We start from the raw sequence: 25,312 nt of genomic DNA, 5'->3' as shown, positions 1-25,312 counted from the left end.
ATCAAAAGGTGAGTGTTTTTGTTTTGTTTGTTTTTTATCATGTATGTTGGGAGGGACGGTTCTGGTGTTTTAAATATGAAGCTGGACACCAGGTTCCTGAAAAGCAAAGGTATGTATTGTGTAAGAGAGGTGAATAGTGACTTTAAGTGAATGGGTCCTGAGCTGCAAAGTGTTGAAATAATACATTATTTCAGACTTTGAAATTCAAAAATTCATAAATCCCGCTCTATCAATTCTTCCTTCTGTAGTGATGAAAATGAGACAAGAGTGTCATGAAAATGTGACAACTAGAGGTATTGGTAGCTACAGCTGGCCTTATCTACAGTCATACCTTTTATATTAAGTTCTTCACACACCTGCTATCTCACCTTTCGAGGTGAGCCAGAAAAAAAAAAAAATGTCGCCGAAATGTGTTGCTACTGTTTACCGTAAACTTAAAACAAGGCATGATAAAAAAAAAAATAGATATGATAAAAAAATAGAAAAAAAAGAAGATAATATATATACACCTAACCTAACAAGTGTAACTGGCCAATAGAAGACACAGCCAGTTTGTTTACGTATGGGCCACTGTTAGAGGCAGAGGGGACAATGGGAGAGGAGAAGAGAGAGCCCTGTCTGGGAGTAGGGGTTTGTGCAAGGGCTCCAAAGAAGAAAGCAGGTGGAGAATGGGCCGTGCTTGGCTCCAGATTTATGAAAGCAGCAAGCCAAAGAAGGTTATCCAAAGCGGCACACCCACTGGGTATGCTATAAATAAGCACTCAAGTCAGCTGAAGGGCCTTACGGGTTTCAAATCAGCCAAACTTAGCCAGGCCCAAAGCATTTTGTACCTATCCTGTAAGAGTCCACCTCACTTTTGCTTGGCTTAGAAACAGAGCTCCAGGGCCCAGAAGTTGGGGAGCCCGCAGAGGCAGCAAGCCAGCCTGGGACCTCAGCTCAGATGTCTCGTGCGGGGCCAAGAATCCAGCGAGCACGCAGGTTCTCTGGTTCTCAGAGTGTGATACAAAAAACCAGCAGGCTTTAGCTGTTCTGGCGCAGGAATGAAGGGTCAGCAATGGTTTCCCTGGCAGCGCTGTGTGCTGCTGCTTGCCTAGAACCCTTCCCGGTTTTCAGCTTCTTAGTCACATGCGTATGCCTGTCCTTAAAGGATTTTTCTAAAATAGGAAGATAGCAGGAATTTAGCCTCCTGTTTCTCAGTGGTGCCCGGAGCTACCTGAAGCCCCGGCCATCTGAGCCTAAGGGAAAGAGCAGAGGAAGGAAATTCACGTTTGTCGAATAACGACTATGGTAAGGCACTTTGCTTTTGTTTTCTTAATGTTCCCAACAGCCATGTGTGGTCCCTCTGAATTCGCCTGGCGAGAAGGGCTTGAGTTCCTCAGGAGAGAGAAGGTAGAGTACCTGCACATTCATATTTCCTCCGAGGGCATTTGGCAAGGCATCCTGACGAGTTGTTATGTTTTATGTCACGTGAACACTCTATAATAACCATAGCTATGCATTCGCACGTAATGTCGCCTGTTCGTTCGCTCCAGTATGACTTAGTCTTCAGTGCCAATGCAACAATCACTTGGTGACTATTTGGTGACAGATTTGATGCCAGCTAGATAAAATAGGCTGACCTTAGCGACTGCCTGGATAAGCCAGAGTTGGTGTCAAAGAGGCAGGAATTTGGGGCAATTCCTTGGTTTCCTAGTGGGGAAAGAGGAGAAGCATGGAACGATTAGGTCAGTTTTGTTTTGGACATGTTGAGTTTAAGGTTCCGGAATGAATGAATGAATGAATGAATGAATGAATGTCAGCAAGAAGACAGCAATTTTTTCTTTCAGGGCTGACTATATGCTGAGCACTGTGTTAAATGGCTTGCATACATTCGCATTTAATGCTTGCAAATATATGCCGGTAGGGGCCATGATTAGCCCTACGGAAAGATGAGTAAACTGAGGCGTAGAGAATTAAGTAACTTGCTCAATTTGCCCCAGGTAACTGTCAGTAGACGAGAAAGCTTAAGATTTAGATATTAGACTCACTGTCAAACAAGAGGCAGCTAGCACATGAAAATCTATGAGATCTTACAGTAACAACCTGTTTAATGGAAAGGACAGTGAAGACAAAAGGCAGGACTCCAGAGAATATTAATATTTAAGGAGTAAGCTAAAGCAAAGGAGTACTCTATAAAGACCAAGAAGTGCTCAGAGAAGCAGAGGGCCAGGAGAAGAAATTTCAAAACTAGAGTGTTTGATACTGTCAATTACAGCTGAGGCATTTAACAAACTGAGGTCTGAGAATATTCATTGCACTTGCCAATGTGATTACAGATTACAGATATCTTTTTAAAAATTTTTAATGTGTATTTATTTTGGAGAGAGAGAGAGAGAGAGAGAGAGAGAGAGAGAGAGTGTGTGTGAGTGGGGGAGGGGCAGAGAGAGAGAGAGAGAGAGCGCCTGCGCGCTCTAGTGTGGGAGACAGAGACCCCAAAGCAGCCTCCAGGCTCTGAGCTGTCAGCACAGAGCCCCACTCAGGGCTCGAACTCATGAACTGAGATCATGACCTGAGCCGAAGTCAGATGCTCAACCAACTGAGCCACCCAGGTGCCCCCAGATTATAGATAGCTTTAGCTGAAGCTGGCCCAACGGTGCATGCAAAGTTAGTATCCAGTGGTGAAATGGCCCCGGGGAATATATTGGGTCCCCCAGCCTGGAGTAGGATGGACACGTTATCCATCTTATGGGTATGTGTTTTTAGTCCTATTTTTGGAAATGTGTTTTTAGTCCTATTTTCTTTCATTCTTGCAAAATTTCAAAATAATTCAATAGGGCTATTGGATGGAGGTGGGTGTGGGTAGAGAGCATTCACCCAATGCATGGGATGTTCCTAAAATGCCACGTATGGTTATAAGAACCAGAATTGGGAGGGCAAAGGAGAGTTTCTTTAAAATCTGGCAGAGAGCCTTCTTCTCAGAAACATTAAAATATGACACCACTGTGGAATCGATCTTGCATCTCATTTTCTTCCCCTGTTTCATCGCCTATGAATATATAATATATTAGATTGTCAACCAGGAGCAGGAGAACATTTCTACCCCCAAAGCGTATTATTTGCATGAGGGTGGTATTGTCTTGTTTATGTGTCGTGGGACCTGTGACCTGTCACATGTGATTATCACGTCAGCTTATTAACACATCAGGGAGTGCAACTCCTGGTTCCCACCTCAGGGGGAGAAATGCTTAGGGTGGGGGACATTCTGCTAGCCAGATGAGGCAGTGTTCTGCCAGTTCCCAGTGCCAGGGAAACCCTGGACAGTGATCAGTACCAAACCTGCCTATGAATAGGACCACCCAAGGGCACGTGGCTAGAAACCAAACCTCCTTCCTACCATGGTCTGATCTCTCGTCATGTTTCCTTGCTAGTTCCAGCTTTGCTCCCACTTGCTTATGGAGGAATCCAGAAACAGGAGTTAGTTTTCAAACAGGGCGGGGCAGAAGGAAGGGTTGCAAAGGCGCGCTCAGATGCCGGAAGGATCACGTGGAAGAGGGTTCTGTTGAGCTGCATCACCCAGCGCTTCAGAATTTTAATAAAGATTGATGGATAGATGGAAGTCAAAGTGAAAGCCAAGGAAAGATCTACACATGTTCAGAGATTGTGAGTTCGAAATGCTCTCCTTCCAAGTCTTCCCAAAAGGAAATCACAGGGGGAAAGCAAAGTAGTGATTAAGGAACTAAACAGGCCACAGCGTTCTCTGGGGCCTTCTAAATTCCCAGGCCAGGCCTGCTGCCTGCTTGCTGAGATGGGCATGTGCTCCCGGCCACAGCTTCCCTTCTTCTGACATCTTTCTGCCAGATGGTCCTTCTTGAATTCTAGAGGTGCTTGGCCCTTCTGATTCCTGCAACCTGAGCCCAGAGAACTTTGATCCACCAATTTCCCCCTCCCTCCACCCCTCTAGTGAACAAGGCCTGGCGCCTGGACACCAAGGGGAGGCCAGGCTGCGACCTTGGGTGCTCTGGAAAGGCATTCTCCTGCCCATCTCTGTGTGCCTAAAAGAGAGCACCTGGCGGCGCTGGCTCTGAGGGTCCCAGAGAGCCTTCTCCCGCCTGGCCGGCTGGCGGCACGAACCCGTGCTTTTCACCATTTTACTTGGGCGAACTGCGCTCTCCAGTCAGTCTTGAGTCTCCCTGTAGGGTTATCCCGTTGGCTTTTAATTACGATCCAGCAAATCCAGAATCTCAGCAAATTACAAATGTATGTAAACATAATCAGGATGTGGATCCAATCCACTAGCAATTGTTAATAGAAAAAAAAAGGGGGGGGGAGAAAAAAACTAAAAAGGTCTAAACAAGTAAAAAAAAAAAAATCAATTCTGCAGGGTCTATGCCTCGGGGATTTGCTTTCTTGGGGATCCTGCCCGTTCCTTCTTCTAGCCCACCCTGCAGCCCCGACTCCCTGCGGTGATTTGGGGCGGAGGCTGGGGGATTCTGGGGCTTGACCCCTGCAACGGCGGCCTACGGGATGCCCTGGGAAGGAGCTGCCTTCGGGAGGGCTGAAGAGCTCCGCGAGCTTTCTGCTCTCCCGCGGCCTCCTCCGCAGGATTCCAGAAAAAGCGCTCTGGGTCTGCGAGACGGGGACCCTGCCTCCTGCCTGGAATCCCTGTCCCAACACTGGCATCTCTCTTTCCCAAGTTCCAGTTTCTGGACCCTGCCCCCACTCCCTCACCAAGGTCCTCAAAGGCCACCCCAATTGCTGGAGCAGGGCTCCCAGACTCGGGCCTCCGGAGCCCCTGCAGGGGCCGCTTCGCCAGCGCTGAGCGAGCCCCACGCAGGCGGCGGCGTTCGAGCTCTCACTCCCGGAGACATTTTAGGGAAATGTTGTGCATCGAAACTTCTATATAATATAACATATATACACACATACACATATTTAGTCGGCAAATGTTAAGCAAATGTGTCTGATGTTTTTGTGGAAGCCCTTAGCATCCTCGTTGGTAGTGGTAGGACTGGTTGACATTATTACACGAATGACAAGTGGATGATGTTAAGGGAGTGCCTGATCCCTCCCGAGAACACGGGGGAGTAGAAGTGGAGACTTCCGACTCTGTTTCCAACGGCCCATCCCTGATCTCCCCCGTCGCTACCTCTCGGTCAGTAACCAGACCGCCCGACCGCATACCAGGGACAAGGCAACTTTCTCCGAAGGGCGATCTTCCTCGACTGACAGATCGCTGGGTCGGTCTCCAGGGGCAGCAGCACGTTCCGGGGGGCCGTCAGAAGCCCCACGGCCTCTTACCCAGCCCTTTGTCCCAAAGGGCAGTTCGGTCAGTGTCAGGACGGAAAGAAACGTGAAATTCAACTGTAAATGAGGGCGGAGAAGGCGGGAGAGGCCCGGGCCCGTTCCGGGTCTGAGCAGGCTAGGGGAGAGCGGGGGAGGCTGCCCCCGGCTGCGGGGACAAACCCAGCAGTGCCTCGCGCTCGGCGTGCGGGGAAGGGGGAGACGGCCCCTCGGCCTTTCCCCCTAAGCTCATCCAGCAGGACGTCTGGGGGAAACCTCTGCGCGATCGAGTCGCGTCCGTTCGAGCGAGCGGGTGGCAGTGCCACGTGAGGCGCTCGGCCTGGGCTCCCAGAGGCTGCGGTGCTGGAAATCCCCGCGGAGGGCGTCCGGCGCACTCGGTGCGGGCCCACCCGGGTGCGCGTCCGCCTCCCACCGGCGTCCCGCTAGCCCCGCCGCGCCGCTCGCACGGGCCCAGAGGCGGACAGATGTTTACTGCTTGGAGCCCCGACCGCTGGGGAGACGCAGCGACCCGCGCGGCGCACCGCGCGGCGCTGGCGGGGCTTTGGGCTCCCGGTCGGGGGTGCGCGCGGGCCGGGTTGGGGCGGGGGAGGGCGAGGGGATGGAAATAGGAGGGGGCAGTGGGTGGACTAATGATGAAAAAGTCTCCTCCATCCCGGCTCCTTAATTAAATGCATGGAAAGAACCGAGGCGAGCACATCTGGTTTCAATCTGCAGCCCTTTGATGGCATCAAATGTTCTTTTCCCAGATCAGGGCTGGGAGTTCTGGGCTAACTATGGCCGTTTGGAGCCCAGAAAGCATTTACACACACTCGGACCCCTCTTTCTCTCCAGTAGAGCCTCTCGGCTATAGGAGGAGGAAAAAAAAAGGGGGGGGGGAGTCTAGTAATCAAGGCAGTGGGAAAGTGTGTGTGTGTGTGTGTGTATTTGAAGAACATAAAATGCCACAAATAAGCACTTAATATTTTACTTACTCGTCATATAGTAACTCATTTCTAATGAGACTATTAAAGCTGTTACCAAATTCCAACAGGTCATGAAAAAAATCCCTCAGCACCTCTCTGTTCCTTGTCAAGTCAGGGCTCAGCAGACAGACGGCAGAGCATTATCCGTAGACTTGGGGGTTCCTCTATCCCTCCGCGTCCTTCCTCTTACCCCCCCCCCCCGCCCCCCGCCGCCCGCCCAGGCACCCGGGCCGGACCCTGAACTAAGCAGGAGCCTCGCCCGGCCGGCCGCTTGCTCCAGGAGTGCCCCTGCCTACCGAGCATCTGGGCAACGCGACCCTCCCGGCTTAGCGTCGTCGCCTGGGGAAGCGACCTTGGCCGCACCAAAGAGGTTACGAAATTGGCCAGGGTGGGGGGAGGCGAGAGCAATTATGCTACACTCGCAGAGTCCTTTCCTCCGGCTAAATAAATATGTAAATTTCCCACTGCCCTGGCCCCGGGATTCCTAGCGGCGAGAGACTCGAACCGATTCGGCGCCTTCTAGATCTCCCCTAACCTGCCTTTGGTTCGCGGAAGAAGCGTGGGAGAGCCTCCCACTATTATCGCTGCTGTTAGTTTATTACATTATTTAAGAGGCTGTCTCTACGGAGCCAAACGTAGCTTTAATTTGCTTGCTCTCTCCTTCATTCTCTCTCAGACACTCCCCCACCCCCACTCCCAAAAACTGTTAGAACTGCAGGAAACGCTTAAAAAAAAAGAGAGAGAGAGAGAGAGAGAGAGAAGAAAATTTGATTGAGATAGTTGTGGATTTTTTTGCAACAAGTTTCCCCGCAGCTGTTATCAAAACATGCAAATGAGCTTTTCCAACAAGATCTTAAACAAATCTGGAGGAGTTAATGCCCAAGCAAAATAATCAGTCCGTTTGAAGTGACTGTGGGTTTCAGTTTGTCTTTCCTCCCCGTGATACTATTGCAGGGGAATGATAATTAGACCTTTACTTAAAAAATCCAAAGGGGCTCTCTCGCTTTCTCTTCCCTCCCTTTTCGCTCCCTCCTCCCTCTCTGGCTCCCTCCCTCTCTCTTTCTCTCTTGCTCAGATGTTGGCAAAGGGGGTTTTCTTAATCAGACTGTTTTTTGGTCCGAGGGAAAGGAGGAAGAAGGAGATTGTGATGGAGAAAGGGGGTCTGTAAAACGTCAGGCACCGCACAAAGGCTTTGCCACGTAATTACAGGCTCCTATTAAGTCGAGATCTGCCCTCCCAGGGGTCTCCAATTTTCTTGTATTCCCTACAAAGCCTCCTCTGCATGCCAGTTTGTGCCTTTTGAAGTGCCAGAGAGCTTCTTGATCCAACTGAGAAGGAAAAAGGAGCTCAGCAAGAAGAGGGGGAGAGAGAGAAGGGAAAGGGGGGAACCCACCACCACCCTCCTTCGGACTCTTGAAGCCCTTTTTTTTCTTCTTACGAAAAGTAAAGTGAGAATCCTGCTCTCCAATACATCTGCAAGACATCACCCTCTCCTCCTGAAACTTTAGTCACTCCTGAGAATCCACAGGAGTGCAGAGAGGGGGAACACGTTTTCTTGAAGATGTTTTAAAGCTGGAACAAGCCTTCTTCTGTTGGTGCTTGAACTCTTGCCTGGGAATAACTTTTTTAACCTTGAAAAAAAAACCCACTTTGATTCTTCTCTCCCACCCCTTCTTCTCTCTTCTTCTGTTTGCCTAACTCCCCCGCCCTGCTGGCCTCCCCTTTCCTTTCTCCCCCTTATTATTTTTAGTGTGTGCGTGTGGACGCTTTTGGAGAGCTGGAAGGAATTTTTTTCTCCTGACTTGAACATAGGGTGACTTTTTAATTTTATTTTTTGGTGTGGATTATCTCCTTGGACCGCGCCGGACTTGGCCTCAGGAAAGCAACCGAGGCTGTCGAAGGCTGTTGGTGCAGAACTCTGCTCCGCAGAAGGGGGTCCCCCGCCCTCTTTCCCATTTTTTTTTTTTTTTGTCCTTCCCCTCCTTCTCTCTCTCTCTCTCTCTCTCTCTCTCACTCTCTCTCCACTCCCCCCTCTCTCTTCCCCACTCGGCTCCTCTCCCCCCTCGCGCCCACAGCGTTTGGTGTTGATTCGAGCGGGAAGAGGGGGGTGGGTGGGATCGGAGGGGGAGACCATGACCTCCAGCTACGGGCACGTTCTGGAGCGGCAACCGGCGCTGGGCGGCCGCTTGGACAGCCCGGGCAACCTCGACACCCTGCAGGCGAAAAAGAACTTCTCCGTCAGTCACCTGCTAGACCTGGAGGAAGCCGGGGACATGGTGGCGGCGCAGGCGGACGAGAGCGTGGGCGAGGCCGGCCGGAGCCTACTGGAGTCGCCGGGACTCACCAGCGGCAGCGACACCCCGCAGCAGGACAGTGAGTGAGGGGCGCATGCCCGCGGGAGTGTGTGTCCGGGACGGGGTGGGGGTGGGGGGGGTGGGGACGCTGGGGGTCCCGGCCGGGCGCCTGCAGCCCGCCAGGGCCAGGGGAGAGAGGGGGCGAGGAGAGGTGGTGGCAGTGGCCGGAGGAAGGGCCGGTCACAGACGGGGAGGAAAGGAGGGCTCTGCCGAGGGCGTAGCCCAGGCGGCCGCTGCAGGGAGAGGCCCAGAGGTCGGGGTCGGGGACTCTGCCCGCCGCCGACTGTCTCTGAAACCCACTGGGCCGCCCCTCAGTCCGGGGCGCGCGCGGCGACGCGGGGCAACCGGGCTGGCTGGGCAAGGGTCCCCGAGGGGTGTAAAGGCGGGGAGCCTGCCCTGTTCGGGAAGGCGGAAGGTTAAAGGCGCCGAGCCGGGTCGGGGGGGCTCCTCCCGGGTCGCGAGCGCGGGTTCGGAGGCAGGCGGGGCAGAGGAGGAGGAGGGCACGGCGCACAGCGGCGACACCCGCGCGGCCCCCGCGCGCGGGGCTCCCGAGGCCGGGGCGTGCGGGAGGGGCCGCTTGGAGCGCCCAGCCCCAGCGGCCCAGCCGCTCTCTGTGCCCGGCGGTGGCCGCCCTCCACCTGCGGTTGGGTTCGAGACCCCCGGCGGAATCAAAGGCCTGTGCCTGGGGAAGACTCGGCGAAGCAGAGGGAGTGTCCTTTGGGGTGAAACCCGAGCTCCCGGCCCGCACGGTCCCGCACCCGAGAGATGCGCAGGGGAAGCGCGGGCCCCAAAGCCGAGCCTAGTGTCACATTCGAGGAGCTCTCCCTATTGGCCCTAAAACCTCGAGAAAAGTCCCCATACAGTCTCCCTTCCCCATCCTTCCCTACTGATACACCGCGTCTCCGTGGATATGTCGCTGGCCTCATTAACCATGCCTTAAAAGGTGACCCCAAACGTATCCCTACGTTCTGGGGTCTGTAACAGACCTGTCACCTGGCTCATCCCAGGTGACATGGGGCTTGATATTTCCTTTTTGAGATTTCAAGGGTCTCAACTTGGCTGGAAGTTTTTAAATGAAGCTAATTCCTTTCCGTGTCATTATTTATTTGGTCTTCAAATTGGGAACCTGTAGACACAGGAGACCCGCCGGCATTCCATGATTAAAGAAAAAAAAAAAAAAAGCCAATATCAGACTCTCGGGAAATAGACAAAGCAAACAGGACCCAGAGACAGCTGGAAGCAAGGCCCGGGCAAAGGGCTGCAAAGAAGCAGGCGGCAGGGGAAGCCCCTTGCTCGGGCAGGCCGCCTGCCCCTCGCCCAGCTTCCTGGGTCCAGGCCTAGGATCCCCTCCGCGTTTTTCAGCCCAAATCGAACTGGGGTCGATCCACCCTACGTATTCCCAGAGGCAGAGGGCGACGGGGAGTTCAGGCTGATGGAAATGTGGCCTGCTCTGTTACTACAGAAAGAAGGCCAGCTCTGAGGAATGAAGACCCGGTGTCCCCAAGTCCCGGGCAATGGCTGGGCACAGCGGCAGAGGCTCTCTTGAAGATATTGGAGCCTGGAAGGGGTGGAAGGGAGGGGGGTTGCTCGCGCTGCACGCGTCCGCAGCAGGAGTTAATTGCTGGCGTACACACTTGGAGCTCCAAGAGAAAGCGCGGCGGAATGTGATTGTTTTTTAAACGTTTCGCTAGGGAAAATTTAAATATGCAAAGCACAGGGAGACTAGGCTGCCGAATCGCCCAGCTTCTCTGATTCCGCACCTTCCGCGGTTCTCCTTTCGCCCTGGTTAATTATTAATCGCCACATTTATCGCTGTTCGGAGAACTGGAGGCTGGACCCACAACCGAAAACACGGTCGTGAAGAAACGGCTGCGTGAAAAGACCAGGATGGGGCGGGCGAGACCAACCAGTGTGGCTTTACCCCTAAAACAAGCAGAGGGATGTGAAAAGCAGGCCCAAGGCCGGTGGTCACAGCGAGTCCGGGGCCCGCGTCGGCCTCGATGGGCGCCGGATACAAGAGGGCTGGAGGCTGCCGAGGGAACGCCACGAGAAGGGAGCTCGGGTTCCTGGTGGCCTCCTGGTGCGAATGGAACGACTCTGGACTGTGGAGGCCGCCTGGGAAACGCCTGAGGTGTAGGTGGCGCGCGGTGGTGGCTCCTGTGAGACCCAGACCTGGCGTGGCCAGAGGTCGCGCTGCGCACGTGGCGTCCGCCGTGGTGCGGGAGGACACAACAAGGGCAGCGGGCGAAGTTGGGGACCGTGTGTCCGGAGGGAAGGGGATGCGAACTTCGGGAACCCGCCCCCTTGATTCTTGAACGCATCTCTGAGTTTCAAGGAGTAACGACAGGCCTGGTGGGGAGTGGGCCCCCGAGAGGAAACTGAGGCTCGGGTGCCAGCCAAAGAGAGGCTTTTTAAGGAAGGATGGTGGACAGACGGTTCTGGAAGAAGGTAGCAGAAATGCAGACCGCGCTGATGGGGACAAAGTGACTGACACTTGGGGCTAAGAAAGTAGCAGAGAAACACAACAAGGCCTGGCTTTCTGGAGATGACTGGGGCCTATTCTTCCAACAAATAGTTGTTGCTTTTAGAAGCCCTGTTTCCTCAACCTCCTCACTCATCTCTGAGATGCGAATAGGAAGGTCTGGTGAGTGGGGTGATAGTGTTCAGGAGGACCCTTGTCCTCAGTCCTCGGTCCGCCATCAGGGGTCTCGAAGGAAGCTGTCGTGAGCTGCTCGAGTCGGGCCCCCCACTGGGCCCTGCTGGGCTTCCAGTGGGCAGTGGACAAGGAGGCTCCCAGGGCGAGTCAGAGAAGAGAGGAGTCTTCAGGCAGACGACTAAAGCTGGGCTCTGGAGCCTGAAAGGGACGGAGAACGACCCCAAGAATCAGGTGCCCCTTGCAGCCTGCTGGCAGTCTACCCCAAAGTGGCAAGCCATAATCTTCAGAGGAATGGGGCACATGTAGAAGACCCAGGTTTACTCTCTCAGTGACATAGAAACCTGTTCTTCCTAAATATTCTTTTCAGCTCCCGTTAGTAAAACAGGTTTCATTTACAACGATATTGCAAATTCTCCAGTTATAACCTGGGCCGACCTTAGTAAGACCTCACTGATCTCTGTCACTCCTCAGCACAATTCTGTTTCCTCCTCGGTTGATATTCATTGCACTTTCTTCTCTGTAGAATGATTTCTTTTCCCTCTTACTGATTTCCCCAGCCCAGTACATTTCTCAGACTTCTGGGTTCAAATGCCTTAAGTGTTAAAGAAATGGTTCTTTAACAGTTAGGAATCCAGTGGCTAATGGGGCAGTGTGGAGTGTGAAGGGGGTGGAACAGGGGAAGCCAGGGAGAGGAAAGAGGAACAGGTCATAAAAATAGGCAGACCTACTCCTAGGACCACGGTGCATCCCGCTGTCATTTCTTAATCTGAACTTCTGCAAACTCTTAAAAAAAAAAAAAAAGCGCCTGCCTTCCACGTTCCCAACCTCTAAATTAGTGAAACCAGATTGTCCTAATAAGACCTTTTGTTGGAAACACATGTAGTCATAAAAAGGTAGACGGAAAGTCAATTAGACACGCGTGCACACACGCACACAGTCCCAAGCCGGTGCTAAGTGTGCACCGGGCGCAGCTGGGCCCCGGGCCTCGGCGGGATGCAAATGCAGAACAGCGGCGCGGGAAATCGATTTGTCACAAAGGGAGAGGTGTAAACGCTGCGCGAAGGAGTCGCCGGCCACACTCCCTGGGCCCAGCTCCGCCGGCTCCTCCCCGCACGAGGTACGCCCAGGGGAGCGGGAATGTTCTCTAGGGTGCTTCCTAGTTGGAATTCACATCTGAATATCAATTTCCCTGGAGTTTCAGCATTTGTAACGCCCAGGGCGCCAGAAATTTTTGCGGCACCACCCTGGGGCCCTGGAGCCGGTGCTGGCACTCTGAATTTGGGCCTCAGTGATCTTGATTCAAAGAGGAGCCAAGGAAATATATAATTTTAAAGGTAGCCTGGAGATTTTTTTCTCTTTATAGGAGGCAGTGAAATCCAGAATCAAGACAGGTCACGGAACCCCTATGGTCGCAGGTCAAGTCCAGAGGAGAGGTGGCAAACCCTGTTTATCTGACAGGCAGGAGCAGGGCGCTGGATGGCCTCCTTCTCTTAATATTTTGGAGAATTTGACAGTCTGGTGACTTTCACCCGCCCTGGGGAGAAGGGCAGCCCGGAGTGCGAAGGTCAGGGATCCGGGCCTATACAGTCCGAGGCCGCAGACTGCCAATACTCGCCGGGTCTCCAGACCCCCACCCCCGACTGTAGAAGACAGTGAGCGCGTGTCTCCACCATTCATTTATCTGACGAAGCCCTTTCCAAGACTCCCGAGCGCCTCTGCCACATCTTAGGCGTCAGGCACCCGTGCATTTTGCCATGGTGAACTTTAGGGTCCCCCGCATACTTAGATTAGACCGGGGGTCGCAAGGGGCCCAGCAGCTCCTTCGTCTTCCCAGCGGCGTCATTTTAGAGTTTACAACACGAGTGAATAAACCATCTCCAAACGAACAAGGTGTCACATACGCTCCCCTGCCCTGCGGGGGGTGGGGAACCCCAGCAACTTCAGAACCACGGATACCTTCCTAACTCACTGGCTCCGATAAACTAAGATCCGGGTCTTGGACTGCGCGCCCGGCCAGCAGCCACCTCGGAGACCTTTTTTCACTTTTAAATGGCATCTGTAGATTTCAACTAGAGGTCAGTTTGATTTTTATTTTTTTAAAATGCGTTTCTTTTACAATCCCTCCCCTCTACCCTACTTACCTGCTCCCTCCTTCAGCGGGACCGCCACCCCAGCTGACCGCTAGCCCAGAGAGAACTCGGCTTCTTCGGGCGCATCGGGGACTAGGGTAACGGGATGTCGCAGATCTCTGCGAGCTTGTGCGCGCGAGGCGATCCCCGCGTGCCTCCTGTCCGTGGCGGTTCTAAGATCATATATTTATTTTTTAGTCTTTGAGAGATGGAGCTAGAAGAAGCGCTAGGAGGTTCTTTTTTTTTTTTTTTTTTTTAATAGGGCGAGTAGTGTTTATAGAAAAGGAGATAAGTCTTGAGTTTTGCTTCTTTTTTTCCCCCCAAGGGGTAGAAGAGTTTCTTGGGGAAGAACTCCACCCGGAAAAAAAAAGTAAAACTTGGGGGTTCAGCATCCTCTATTCAAGCCAATTCGTAAGGTCAACCAACAGGATTCTTGGAGTATTCCTCTGAGCTAGAGATTAGACATTTACAGGAGCTACTTGGATAAGGTCTAACTTCCTGTGTCCACTTGGTGTCCAAACATTTACAGAACTACCTGTGAGTGCACACCATTGTAATCTGATTGGGTGCTCTGCGGTGGAATTCGGTTTTAATTTAACTCAGACCGAGTACCACCCCAAACGGTTTCCCTTCAACTCCCTTTTCAACAATACAGAGAGGATGTCTATGTCAACAGCATTAATGTTTATCCACAAGAATTTGGATTCTTGTAATTTCCACCAGCTCCAGGAGCAGGCTAATAACACTCAATTAAAATCTATCTCAAACAGTAATAACAATATCAACAGACTGCCACGACCTTCTTTTCTCTAAATGCTGTTTCTTATTAAATCAGGAAATGCAGAAATGCATTGCCAAGACATCTGAGGAAGGGACAGTCATCGGTGTTCGGGGTCTGCGGGTTTGCTTTCCACCTGTAGAAGTTGTTGAGTAAGATGTCTCCACCGTAGTCTGAATATTAGTAGATTCTTGGCGTGGTCATTTTGTCTAATATAGTGAGGCAGCCTGGAGGAAGTAGTTGTACAGAAAATTAGGAACTACCCGATTTTAGCTTTAGACTTAACAAAAAATCACTACATTTCACTTGCCCTGGAACCACTTTTCTTGAAAAAATATCTAGGAAGCTGATTACAGGGACAATAGTCTCTTTAAGGGTGGGGTGGGGAACAAAGACACAACCAGTGGTTGGTGAAGGAAATTTTATGAAAGAAAATAAACTTGTCAGAACAAATCAATCACACACATACACGAGTGACTTCTCAGAAGAGCCCAGGGACAATCGGAATCTTAAGGGTTCTGCGCCCCGCAGTTCTCAGATACAGGAAGAGAGTCATGACCAGAAATCAGTCCTCGGGTACTGGATGTCCCAGCCTCTTTGCTGCACCACGTAATGAGGGAGCTCTAATTCCCAAGATCTCTGAGGCTTATTTTTGCCGTTATTGATACCCCCAGACTCAGCTTCAAATGAGGAACGAATCTGAAAAATGCGTCTTTATTTGAATCCTCACGATTCGCGTTATTAGAAAGGACAAGGACAGGTCCTCCGGTTCCTGTTTCGTCTGCTTGGAGCTGTTTGCAAGCACTGGGAATTTTCTTAACGGGCAGGCGAGGAGACACCATTCGGGAAACTTCTCTGCAGGAATGGAGATCACACCCGGCCTGAACAGCAGGCTCTCCATTTGGGGGTGGGGGGGGGGCCGGTGGAGGAGGGAGTTGATAGAACAGAGAAATTAGATTTTAACTTTCGAAACAGAGCTTGACAGTGGCTTAGATTTTCTTGCTCTTCATCTGGGCCGGAACAAAGATGCAAACACTCCTACCCCACCGCCGCCCTCGCCTTCCCAGTTCCCAGGGCGGCGAGGCGGCTGCCCCGGGCGCCGCGGGATGTACCCGAGAGCCTGCTTGCCTTCTCCGGCCGAAAGGAGGCGCATTCCTCCCGGGGCCGGGGCGGGACGGGCCTTGCCTTCCAAAATCCTTGGACTTTGGCAGCAGAGTGACCAGCTGGAAGACCCGTCTACGCAAGTAGCAACAGATAGGAAATATCTGTGTCACGAAGACACTCCAGGGACTGTATAAATGTATGCCATACACGCGTGTTCACAGAAACACGGAGTTAGCTGGTAGGAGTTCTGCCTTTCTTGCCTTTGACATGAGGGTGGTCAGGATTCCAGGAAGGGGGGGGGGGGACTAGATGTCCCTGGTCAATGGGTGCTAGGGACGGAGCCTGGGAAGGAGAGGCTTTGTCTCCGTGGAGGCGGGTGAGATGTTTCTGCACATCAACTCCAGGTGCTTAAAGAAACCGGGGCAGATGGGAGAGCGAGAGCGGGAGGGCTGGCGTGTTAGGGAGGGGCCGCCGAGCTGTGACACACACCCTCACTGTATCCCAGTCTTCACGCAGGACAGACACTGGCTACCCTAGAGTCAGGCCCTGGGGTTAGTGGAACCCTCTTTCCCTCAAGGGAAGAACAACAGCTACCCCAAGTCGTGTGTGTGTGTGTGTGTGTGTGTGTGTGTGTGTGTCCCCAGATCTGACCCCTGGCTTCCCCTCATCCTCCCTTTTTAGGCAAATGGCTTACAGGACATTTGAGGAAGATTCTTAACCCCCTTCTGTAAATCTTGGCTTTTTCTACTGGGCTCCCTACCACACCCTGAACTTGGAGGTCAACAAGGCAAGGCAGCAGTGGGAGCAAGGAACGAACGGGCAGAAAGAATACTTTGTCTTCTTAGCAGAGGTGGTGGTTCCCACATAGCTTCCAAGATAATCGGAGCTTGGGTGTTCACTAGAAGCAAAAGTGCCAGGCCAGGGCCGCAAGGGAAATTGCTTTCCCACAAACGTTTGTCTGAGAGTAAGAACATTCACCCTATTCACTTAATTACTCATCATCAGTCATGTCATTATATTTTTAAGGACCTCACAGTGCTGGAAGGTGCTGTGGGTATAAATAAGCATAAAAACAGATGGGCGCTCTCCCAGCACTCGAAATGTATATGGGGAGGCCAAATCTTTTCAAAGAGGATTCAGATATACAACTTAAAGGCCAAGGGGCCCAACTCAATCAAAGTTTGAGCCAGGACATGCTAAGTGTAATCAGCTTGACTCTGGGGCAAACTGAAAGGCCTCTCCAGCACTTGGGATTTTTACAGACAAGCCCATTTTCTCCAATCTCCATTGTATTTATCCACACAGATTCATGCTAGGCTGCAAAGGGCTTGGTGGAGTTGGCCTGGGCCTCGTGGGGGGTAGGGGAATCAGTGTCCAGCCTCCTGCCCTCGTCAGCCATCCTTTTCTTTTCATGCCCTGTGCCCTGACTGGCTGCCCAAGGTATGTGTACTGCCCAGAAGACTCCTGCCTGGAAATCCCCTAAATGCTGCTTTCCAGAATCCTCAGAAAAGGAGAGTGTCTGTTGAGGTCAATGGTTTATAATATAACCAAGCATTTTCATGTATTTTTTTCTCTCTGATATTTCATTTTATACTAGCATACTTAGAGACTTCTCGGGAATAGAGGTTTGGGGAACTGGTTACTGTTTTGTTTCTTTTTCAGGTGATTCATAAATATATGAAGTTGAATCTTCCAGTGGAAATAGGTATTGAATCTCAACTTTTATGCCTGGGCATTGACATATTGTCATCAATCCAGACTGGGAAGTGACACTAAATAATTGTGTACATCGTGACTTTTCTTTCATTTTCCACCAGGGCTACTGTCCCAAATACCTGTCTGGGTCACAGTAGTCCCATAGCACTGGGACAGCTGCTAAACTGTTGCCTGGGCTCAGGGAATGCTTAAGTGAATGGGTGACCTCCCCATCTTTAGTGGGTCCCCCGTTCTAATCCAGCTCAAGCACTGGGCCCCCTCTACTTCCCTTCCCACTTTATACTGTTTGCCTGGGAGATAGCCCCCAGGCTCACCATTTCAGCATAGGTCTGCATACTAATGACTCCCAGGTTACAGCTTCAGGGCCCCCCTTGGAACTGCACATCCATATGGGTAGTGCTCTGTTCAACTGATTTCCACATGAACATCACAGAACAACAACAAAACATGACACTATGGCGCTCCCTTTTCCCAGTCGATCCCCTTTTAGCTTTTCCTGTGTTTCTGTATCACAACCCAGGATGCAAACCTCAGAAATTACAGGCTCACCCTGACTCCTTCCTTTCCACCTCTGGCCAATCCATGTTGGGATCTGAGCAAGTTTACCTTCTAAAATCACCAGTGCCTTCTGGATTTCCATCCAGGTCCCAGCAGCCTGCCCGTTCACTGTAGATCAGAACTGTTCCCCTACTTTTCCCTAGCGTGCTAGTTAGGCTGGGCCATTTCCCACGTTCTCTAGTCTCCTTCCTGCTTCTCTCACTTCTGATGAGATGTCCTTTCTCTGCACCTCTCTTTGCAAACCCACCTGTGCTCCCTTGCAAGGTTCTGCTCCCATCTCCCCTCCTTGAGACTCTTTCCTTGATCTGCTTCCTTTTGGCCTGAGTGAACCCCTTTCCTCCACGCTTCCGGTAGAAGTGATTGGCACTTTTACAAGTATTGCTTAATTATTTTCCAAATGAGCTATGATTGTTAATTTACCCTGAGGATTTTCTTAAGATTAGAGAGTTTTGTAGGGAGGTGGGGAGGCATATTCCATAGTGTATATAGCAAAGCTGTGTAAGTAAATAGATTTCTTTCTTTTCTTTTCTTTTCTTTTCTTTTCTTTTCTTTTCTTTTCTTTTCTTTTCTTTTCTTTTCTTTTCTTTCTTTTCTTTTCTTTTCTCTTCTCTTTTCTTTTCTTTCTTTCTTTTGTTCTTTCTTTTTTGTATAGTGTGGTTCTGCTGGTTTTACACTCTCTAGCTGAGAGTAATATTTTAGAAATAAAGCATGGTGGCTCAGTCTGGTTAAGCACCCAACTTCAGCTCAGGTCATGATCTTATGGTTTGTTAGTTCAAGCCTTGCATGGGGCTCTGCACAGACAGTGTGGAGTCTGCTGGGATACTCTCTTTCTCTCTCCCCCCTCTCTCTTCTCTTCCCCCACTCACTCTCTCTCACTCGCTCTCAAAAAAACCCTAAAATACATATATATATGTGTATATATATACATACATACATATATATGCGCATACATACATATATATATGTGTACACATACATATATATGTGTACACATACATATATGCATATATATATACACATACATATACATATGCATATATATAGGCATAACACCAACGTGCAATTCATGCTCATTTTAGAAACTGTTTTATTGTACACTAAAAAGTTTAAATGGGAAGATAAAGTCACCCATGTTTCACCACCCTGAGGTAGACACAGTTCATAGTTTGGTGTTGAAATATTTCCTTTCTATTTTTTACACAATTTTGTATTAATGTCGTCCATTACTGATTTTTCTTAAACCAATGGAGCAGTTTTGTTCTCCGCTGAGAGAGAGAGTAGGGGAGGGGCAGAGGGAGAGGGAGAGAGAGAGAGAGAGAGAGAGAGAGAGAATCCCTAGCAGGCTCCAAGCCCCGCATGAAGCCAGATGCAGGGCTCCATCCCATGGCCCTGAAATCATGACCTGAACCAAAATCAAGAGCCGGAGGCCTAACCAACTGAGCCGCCCAGGCGCCCCAACAGAAGAATTTTTAATCTCATTTTCAAAGATTGTGTTTCCCCCACATTCAGAACATACACAAACATAGAACCCACTTGCTCTCATCAGAAAAATTCAACCAGCACACGCACAACAAACAGCAACTCCTCAAGGATTGTGGGAACCCTGACGTCACAGTCATTTCCCAGAATCCTCAGGTGCCATTGGGTCCATTTCCATCCAGCAGTGAGGACCTTCAGAGTAAACAGTTGCTGTTTCTTTTCTGCCTGTTCTAGCGGGGAACCTTCCCTAGACATGAGCACATGTCTCCTTTTAAAATTGGAAAAGCCGGCATAGTAGTTAAAGGACATTCTGGGACCACAGTTGGAGGGCTACTGCTCAAAAAATTAGTTTTTACATAGTTTGGTAAGGAAGAGCTCCACACAACTGGTGGGGAGAAAGTGTCTTAAAGGACTGCACATTTTCTGTTATTGTAGATCTCTGGATCTTGATGTTTTTAAAAATTTTTTTGTGTGTGTTTATGTATTTTTGAGACAGCATGAGTGGGGGAAGGGCAGAGAGAGAGGGAGAGCCAGAATATGAAGCTGGCTCCAGGCTCTGAGCTGTCAGCATGGAGCCCAATACGGGGCTCGAACTCACGAGCAGTGAGATCATGACCTGAGCTGAAGTCGGATGCTCAACCGAATGAGCCACCCAGGCGCCCCTTGGTGTTTCTTTTTTTTTTTTTTTAATTTTTTAATGTTATTTATTTTTGAGAGAGAGAAAGAGCATGAGCAAAGAAGGGGCAGAGAGAGAAGGAGACACAGAATCCGAAGCAGGCTCCAGGCTTTGAGCTGTCAGCACAGAGCCCGTCGCGGGGCTCGAATTCACAAACCCCCTTGACGTTTCTTTGAAATGTTTTAAAACTCATACATGCTTTTGTAACATAGCAGGAGGAAGGCAACATTTATTTCTCTATATATCTTGTAGAATGATGGTCAGGTAGTTAGTGACACATTTTATCACACAGCAGTGTGTTTTGATAGGAGAAGCACTTATAAAAATAAAAAAAATAATGCATTTATCTGTATATGAAAGTCTACAGTACCACAGCCCTTACTTAAAGTGAAAATTACAGAGAAAATATAAATTGTTATTATGAAGTATACTTAAACATCGTTCCCAGGCAAATTGATGTTAAAATATTTGCCTGATGCATGCAAATACTTTCTTTAAGGCAAGTATTAAAAAGTGATGTAAAATCATGTGGAACAGAATTTTTAAAATATGAATTACATATATCTTAATAATGAATCTCCTTCTCCTGGGAAAGGGGGGACAGAGAGAATAATCATTACATTTGAGGATTAAAAAACCACACTTGTCCAATAAAAGTTTCTGCAGTTCCCTGCGTTGCCTATTTCTGAGGGAAGAAAGGAGAACCACCCAGAGAGCTCTTTGCCTGTAACCAGATGTGCTGTTCAGCAGCCCTACTCAAGTTTGAGGGAAGACCACAGGATGAATCCTCAACACATTTAAGAAATAAAACGTAATTTAGTTCATTAATCATGAAACTGAAATCTGCAGTTTTGCTCCACATATTTCAAAGGCTGAATCCCTTCTGTCAAGAGCAACAGAAAATCCTACCATGTACACTTGACTGTTAGAAGTCTGTTCTTAGCTTCCCTCAGGGAAGAAGAGATTTTTCTGGGTGTGATCAGTTTTACTCAGAATATATGAAGCTCTATTTAAATGTATGGTTCGACCCCCCCGGCCCCCCCCCCCCGCCTTTGCCCTGACATTATCCTTTCTCAGGGTGGTAAGAATATCTGTTTTCTGCCCTGTTTTGCACTTTTTGGCTTGGAGAATCAGGGCTACCTTGAGCAGCCAAGAAATTCCAGATGTGCCTGGGTAGGCCTTAAAGCACGATCATTTTAACTGAATTACTGTATATACTCTGACTGTGGGAGGATTTAATTCTTTTCCCTGATTACTTGTGTAAGTTAATGTCTTAGTTTGTCTTAAAGAATTAATAACATTAATATGAATAAGAAAGCTTGTGGGGCACCTGGGTGGCTCAGTCGGTTGAGCGTCCGACTTCGGCTCAGGTCGTGATCTCGCAGTTCATGGGTTCGAGCCCCGCGTCGGGCTCTGTGCTGACAGCTCAGAGCCCAGAGCCTGCTTCGAATTGTGTGTCTCCCTCTCTCTCTGCCCCTCCCCTGCGCGTGCTCTGTCTCTCTCTGCCTCTCAAAAATAAATAAAAAACATTAAAAAAAAAGAAAGAAAGCTTGCTTCACAAACTCCAAGAACATATATATTCATGCTATTATGTTTTATAAAACCTGTCCTAAGAAGCAGGTAGGGGTAGCATGATTATTTTCCTTTTACAGGTAAGAAAACTGGCTCGGAGAATTTTAGGAAGCTACTGTTAAGTGACTTGAGGATTTCTTTCTTGATCCCATTTTATTTATTTTTTCATTTTATCTCATCATCTTTGATGTCAACCAAATTCTTGTTAATGCATTATAGTTCAGTGAAACAATGCTGAGTCACGAATAGGGAGACTAGCATGCGAACTTCGTAACACATGACCATGCGGCACAATTCTCGTTTATTTCCTCTGGCTCGCATTCTGTGTTATAAAGGGAACGTGTTAACCACTGTACCTGTCTTCCTCGTGGTGACGCAGCAGGCCCCAAAAGATACGGCCTTTGTGAAAACACTTGAGGAATAAAGGGCCAAATTTATCATCATACATAAGGAATCGAGTAGAGACTTTTCTAAATGATGTCATCAAGCAAAAATTTAAAGCTAAGAAGGTGTCTCAGTAGATTGATGCCCAGCCCTCCAAAAGCAAGAATCTTTCATTCAGATTTAGGGGCATTGGGGGTTTCAAAGCCTTTTACCTTGTATTTAGAGACTTCTGTGCTAAATTACGATTCTACGATTTACTTGCTGCTTGACTTTAGATGCATCTCTGGGTCACGATTTCCTCACCTAAAAACCTGGCGCGTTAATATCTATTACACAAGTCTGTTGCTTGGAATAATGAGGTAGTGTAAACAAAGACCCCAATACCCTATTTCCCATCCCATTGAAGGCACTCAGATAAAGATAAATGCTTGCTCTTTTCCTGCTCCCACTTCTGTGACGTGTCTGACAAGTGTCACTCATTCCAGGCTCGGATACGTATTCAATGTGGTTTCCCAATCGATGTCGGAGGCCACTTAATGTCGTCAAAACTAGGAATATTCCCATACTCCAAAAGTCACGCTCTTACAACATGTCCCTTACCAAGCGACCAAATAGACAAATGTTTTTGATCTACGGTCAGGAACTGATGCCTTATGATTTTTAATGACGGGCAGAAGCCACACCATGTGTGCCCGGCAGAGCCAGGAGTCTGGCTCAGAAGTCCCGGACTGTGGTCCACTCCTTCAGGCCACCCCTTCTCCTCATCAGCATGAACCAGTAATCTAAATCTTCTTAAACTTTGAGTTGGCCCCAACCGTTTTTATTTCCACTTGCTTCATCCATCACCGCGGACTGAACGGTGACTAAAGAAGACAAATGCCTCGCCCCAGTTTAGACACTGAATTTAATGGAGAAGATACGACATATGCTTAGGACATGGGCCATCAAGACTTCTCATCCCAGACCTGACACAGCCACGAGGTTTCCTGGATGCCAGCCCTGTTAAATTTTCTCGGTAGTGTAATATCTCTGACATAGCACTGTCTTACCACCCCTCTGAGATTTCTTGGGTTTATTTAATTTTTTATACATGAATAATACTCGCCACACTGTGATCATATGTGAAGTTGCCATTCTTGTGCCAACTTGGATTTCCCAACCAGGCGAGTAGGATAAACATCTGTCCCCCAGTTTGATATGTGACCTGCTTTCAGATATGTTGCTTCGAAATATGGGAAACCCGGAAGGTATTCAGACTGCATTTCTCTATCATAAAGCATCCAGCGCTCTTTGTTTTTTTGCCAAACAATTAACGATGCTTGGTAATAGATGAGCTTCTTTGGTAATAGATGCGCATCTCCTTGGTCCATGGGGAGAGAACGGGTCACTGGGGGTGAGGGACTTGGATGAGTTTGTCGCATGACTTGTGTGCTGGTCTAGAGAAGCAGTTTACTGTACATTTTATGCAAGAGAGAGGCAAGTCAGCTTGTAAGCATGCTCAGTGGGTATTAGTCGAGATTAGGAGCACGGATCTGTCAGGAATATCCATTCTGACATATGGAAAAGTGTTTGTGTGTTTGCTAAAAATGCTGTGTGTGCTTTACAGTAGTATGTAGTCTCTGTTTGGGGTGTGGATAGCTGGATTACTGTTCTCCTTTAGAGAACACGGAATCCTTCCTCATGTAGGAAAACTTTCCTTTGGTCCTTGTTTCCTGCATTTCCACCTTCTATGTGTCTCCCATATGCTATTCATTTCTAATGATTTAGAGGAAAGAGGTAAAGAGAAATAACAGATAATCGGATTCTTTCTCTAATGTGCTTACAATTGAACCCTGCATATCTTAAAGGGTGATGATGCCTGGTTCCTCTTCATCAGAATGAACTGAAATGTCTTCCAATGCAGATTCCAGGATCCCAGTCTATAGCCAGTGAATCAGCATCTCCCAAACATGTGCCTTTTGACTGCAGATGATTTTCATATACCATAAGTTTTGACAACACGGACGCAGACCGTGTTCTCTACCAATACCGATTGGTCGAATGACGTCTTTTTGTGTGTGCCGTCCATTGTGTCCCGTGTGGTCCGTTGTTACTAAATTCTCCCTAAGCATTAGTCTTATCTCTTCAACCAGGTATGTAAAGTTTTCAAGACAAGGGCAGACAGGAAGATGTTTTATACGTCAGAGAACAGATGGTGCTTTTCCTATTGTAAATGACTTTAATAAGCAGTTACTGAGTAAATGAATGCATGAAGCACTCACTAGATGCTTGGTACTGTTTTAAATGCTTCACATATTAAAAAAGAAAGAAAGAAAGAAAGAAAGAAAGAAAGAAAGAAAGAAAGTCACACCATTTAAGGTGAAACTAAGGTGATTCTTGAAGGTTGTAAAAATCCTAACTGTGGCTAATTTTAGGTGATTGCTATCTCAACTCTTTTTTTTTTTAACGTTTATTTATTTTTGAGACAGAGAGACAGAGCATGAACGGGGGAGGGTCAGAGAGAGGGAGACACAGAATCTGAAACAGGCTCCAGGCTCTGAGCCATCAGCACAGAGCCTGATGCGGGGCTTGAACTCACGAACCGCAAGATCGTGACCTGAGCCGAAGTCGGACGCTCAACCGACTGAGCCACCCAGGCGCCCCTCTCAACTCTTATTCTAGAAGAAAAACCTTGTGCCAAAGACAGGGCACGCTATCACACAGACACTAACTAATATTTATAATTTGACTTTAGTTTTAAGTACGTTTTCAGATGACAGTATGCCACATTTAGGAAGCTGTATTTCAGTATTGTGTGTCTCTTTTCTTTACAAAGTCCTTCCTTGCTGTCTGATGGTTGATAAAGCCCAGTTTTCTTCCAATGTTTATGCAATTTTGCTTACTCTTTCTCTACACGGACTGAAAAAAGCCAAGTGGGTTTTTTTTTGTCGGTATATAGAATTTTATTAAAAACCATTCAATGAGTAGGATGGATCGCAACGTTTTCTAAACAAAACCCCGAAGCCTGAGTTGATAAGGTGCTGCATAACTTCATAAACTCATACTACAGAGGAAAACCACTGTGGGGTGTCACATGGTAACTGACTAGGCTATCCATCAGCATGCTGGAGGCACCCCTGAGGACCCGCCAGAAACTCGGTGGGGGGGGGGGGGATTTTCAGACGGATACGGTCTTGCATTACCGAGTAGAAGCCAAGTCCAGACTCAGCCTTGGGTGCCGTTAGTTACAAACCTGTAGTTCTCCAACATTAGCACTCACCAGAATCACTGGAGGGTGTTACAACCCGGAGTGCTGGACTCTACTCCCAGAATTTTAATTCAGGAGCTTTTGGGTGGAGGCACCAAGTTTTTAAATTTACCCTCTTTTTCAGACACTGGCCGTGAGAAGGTTGTATTTGAAATTTCAATGTAACTTTTCCAACCTTGCCCTGTTTAAAGACAAGTATATTCCATCCGTGGGGTATTAGACTTGGCATATACTAAAGCTGCATCTGAAATGTCTCCTTTTAGGGTATGCTGCAAGGCTTTTGTATTAAGCGGATTTTCTATTATATATTAAGCTTTTTTTTTTCCCTAATGAAGTATGTGTAAATTCATAGATTGCTTTCCAAAGAGTGTGTATATGGGGAGGAGGGGAGAATAGAAATAGCCTCTTTAAAAAAAA

The 25,312-nt window shown here is 48.8% G+C and overlaps 1 protein-coding gene across 5 annotated transcripts in view; it reads left to right on the top strand.

Annotated features, from left to right (window-relative positions):
• Positions 1-1,155: 1,155 nt before the first annotated feature.
• Positions 1,156-25,312, top strand: part of PRRX1 (paired related homeobox 1) — an 84,864-nt gene continuing 60,707 nt past the window's right edge. Inside the window, exons 1-2 of one of the 5 annotated variants that reach the window (XM_086693592.1) lie at positions 1,156-1,287; positions 8,462-8,615. In XM_086693592.1, coding sequence (XP_086549718.1) covers positions 1,285-1,287; positions 8,462-8,615 — 157 coding nt within the window. In that variant the 5' untranslated portion in view covers positions 1,156-1,284. Of the gene's footprint in view, positions 1,288-7,336; positions 8,616-25,312 lie in introns of those variants that run through there. The other 4 variants (XM_086693589.1, XM_086693591.1, XM_086693590.1 and 1 more) reach the window with 4 other exon arrangements.

This window comes from Puma concolor, chromosome E4, assembly GCF_028749965.1.
Source record: "Puma concolor isolate L17-30 chromosome E4, mPumCon1.1.hap2, whole genome shotgun sequence".
NCBI lineage: Eukaryota > Metazoa > Chordata > Mammalia > Carnivora > Felidae > Puma > Puma concolor.
Note: the sequence above shows the minus strand (reverse complement) of the source record. Positions and strands in the feature narration are given on the sequence as shown.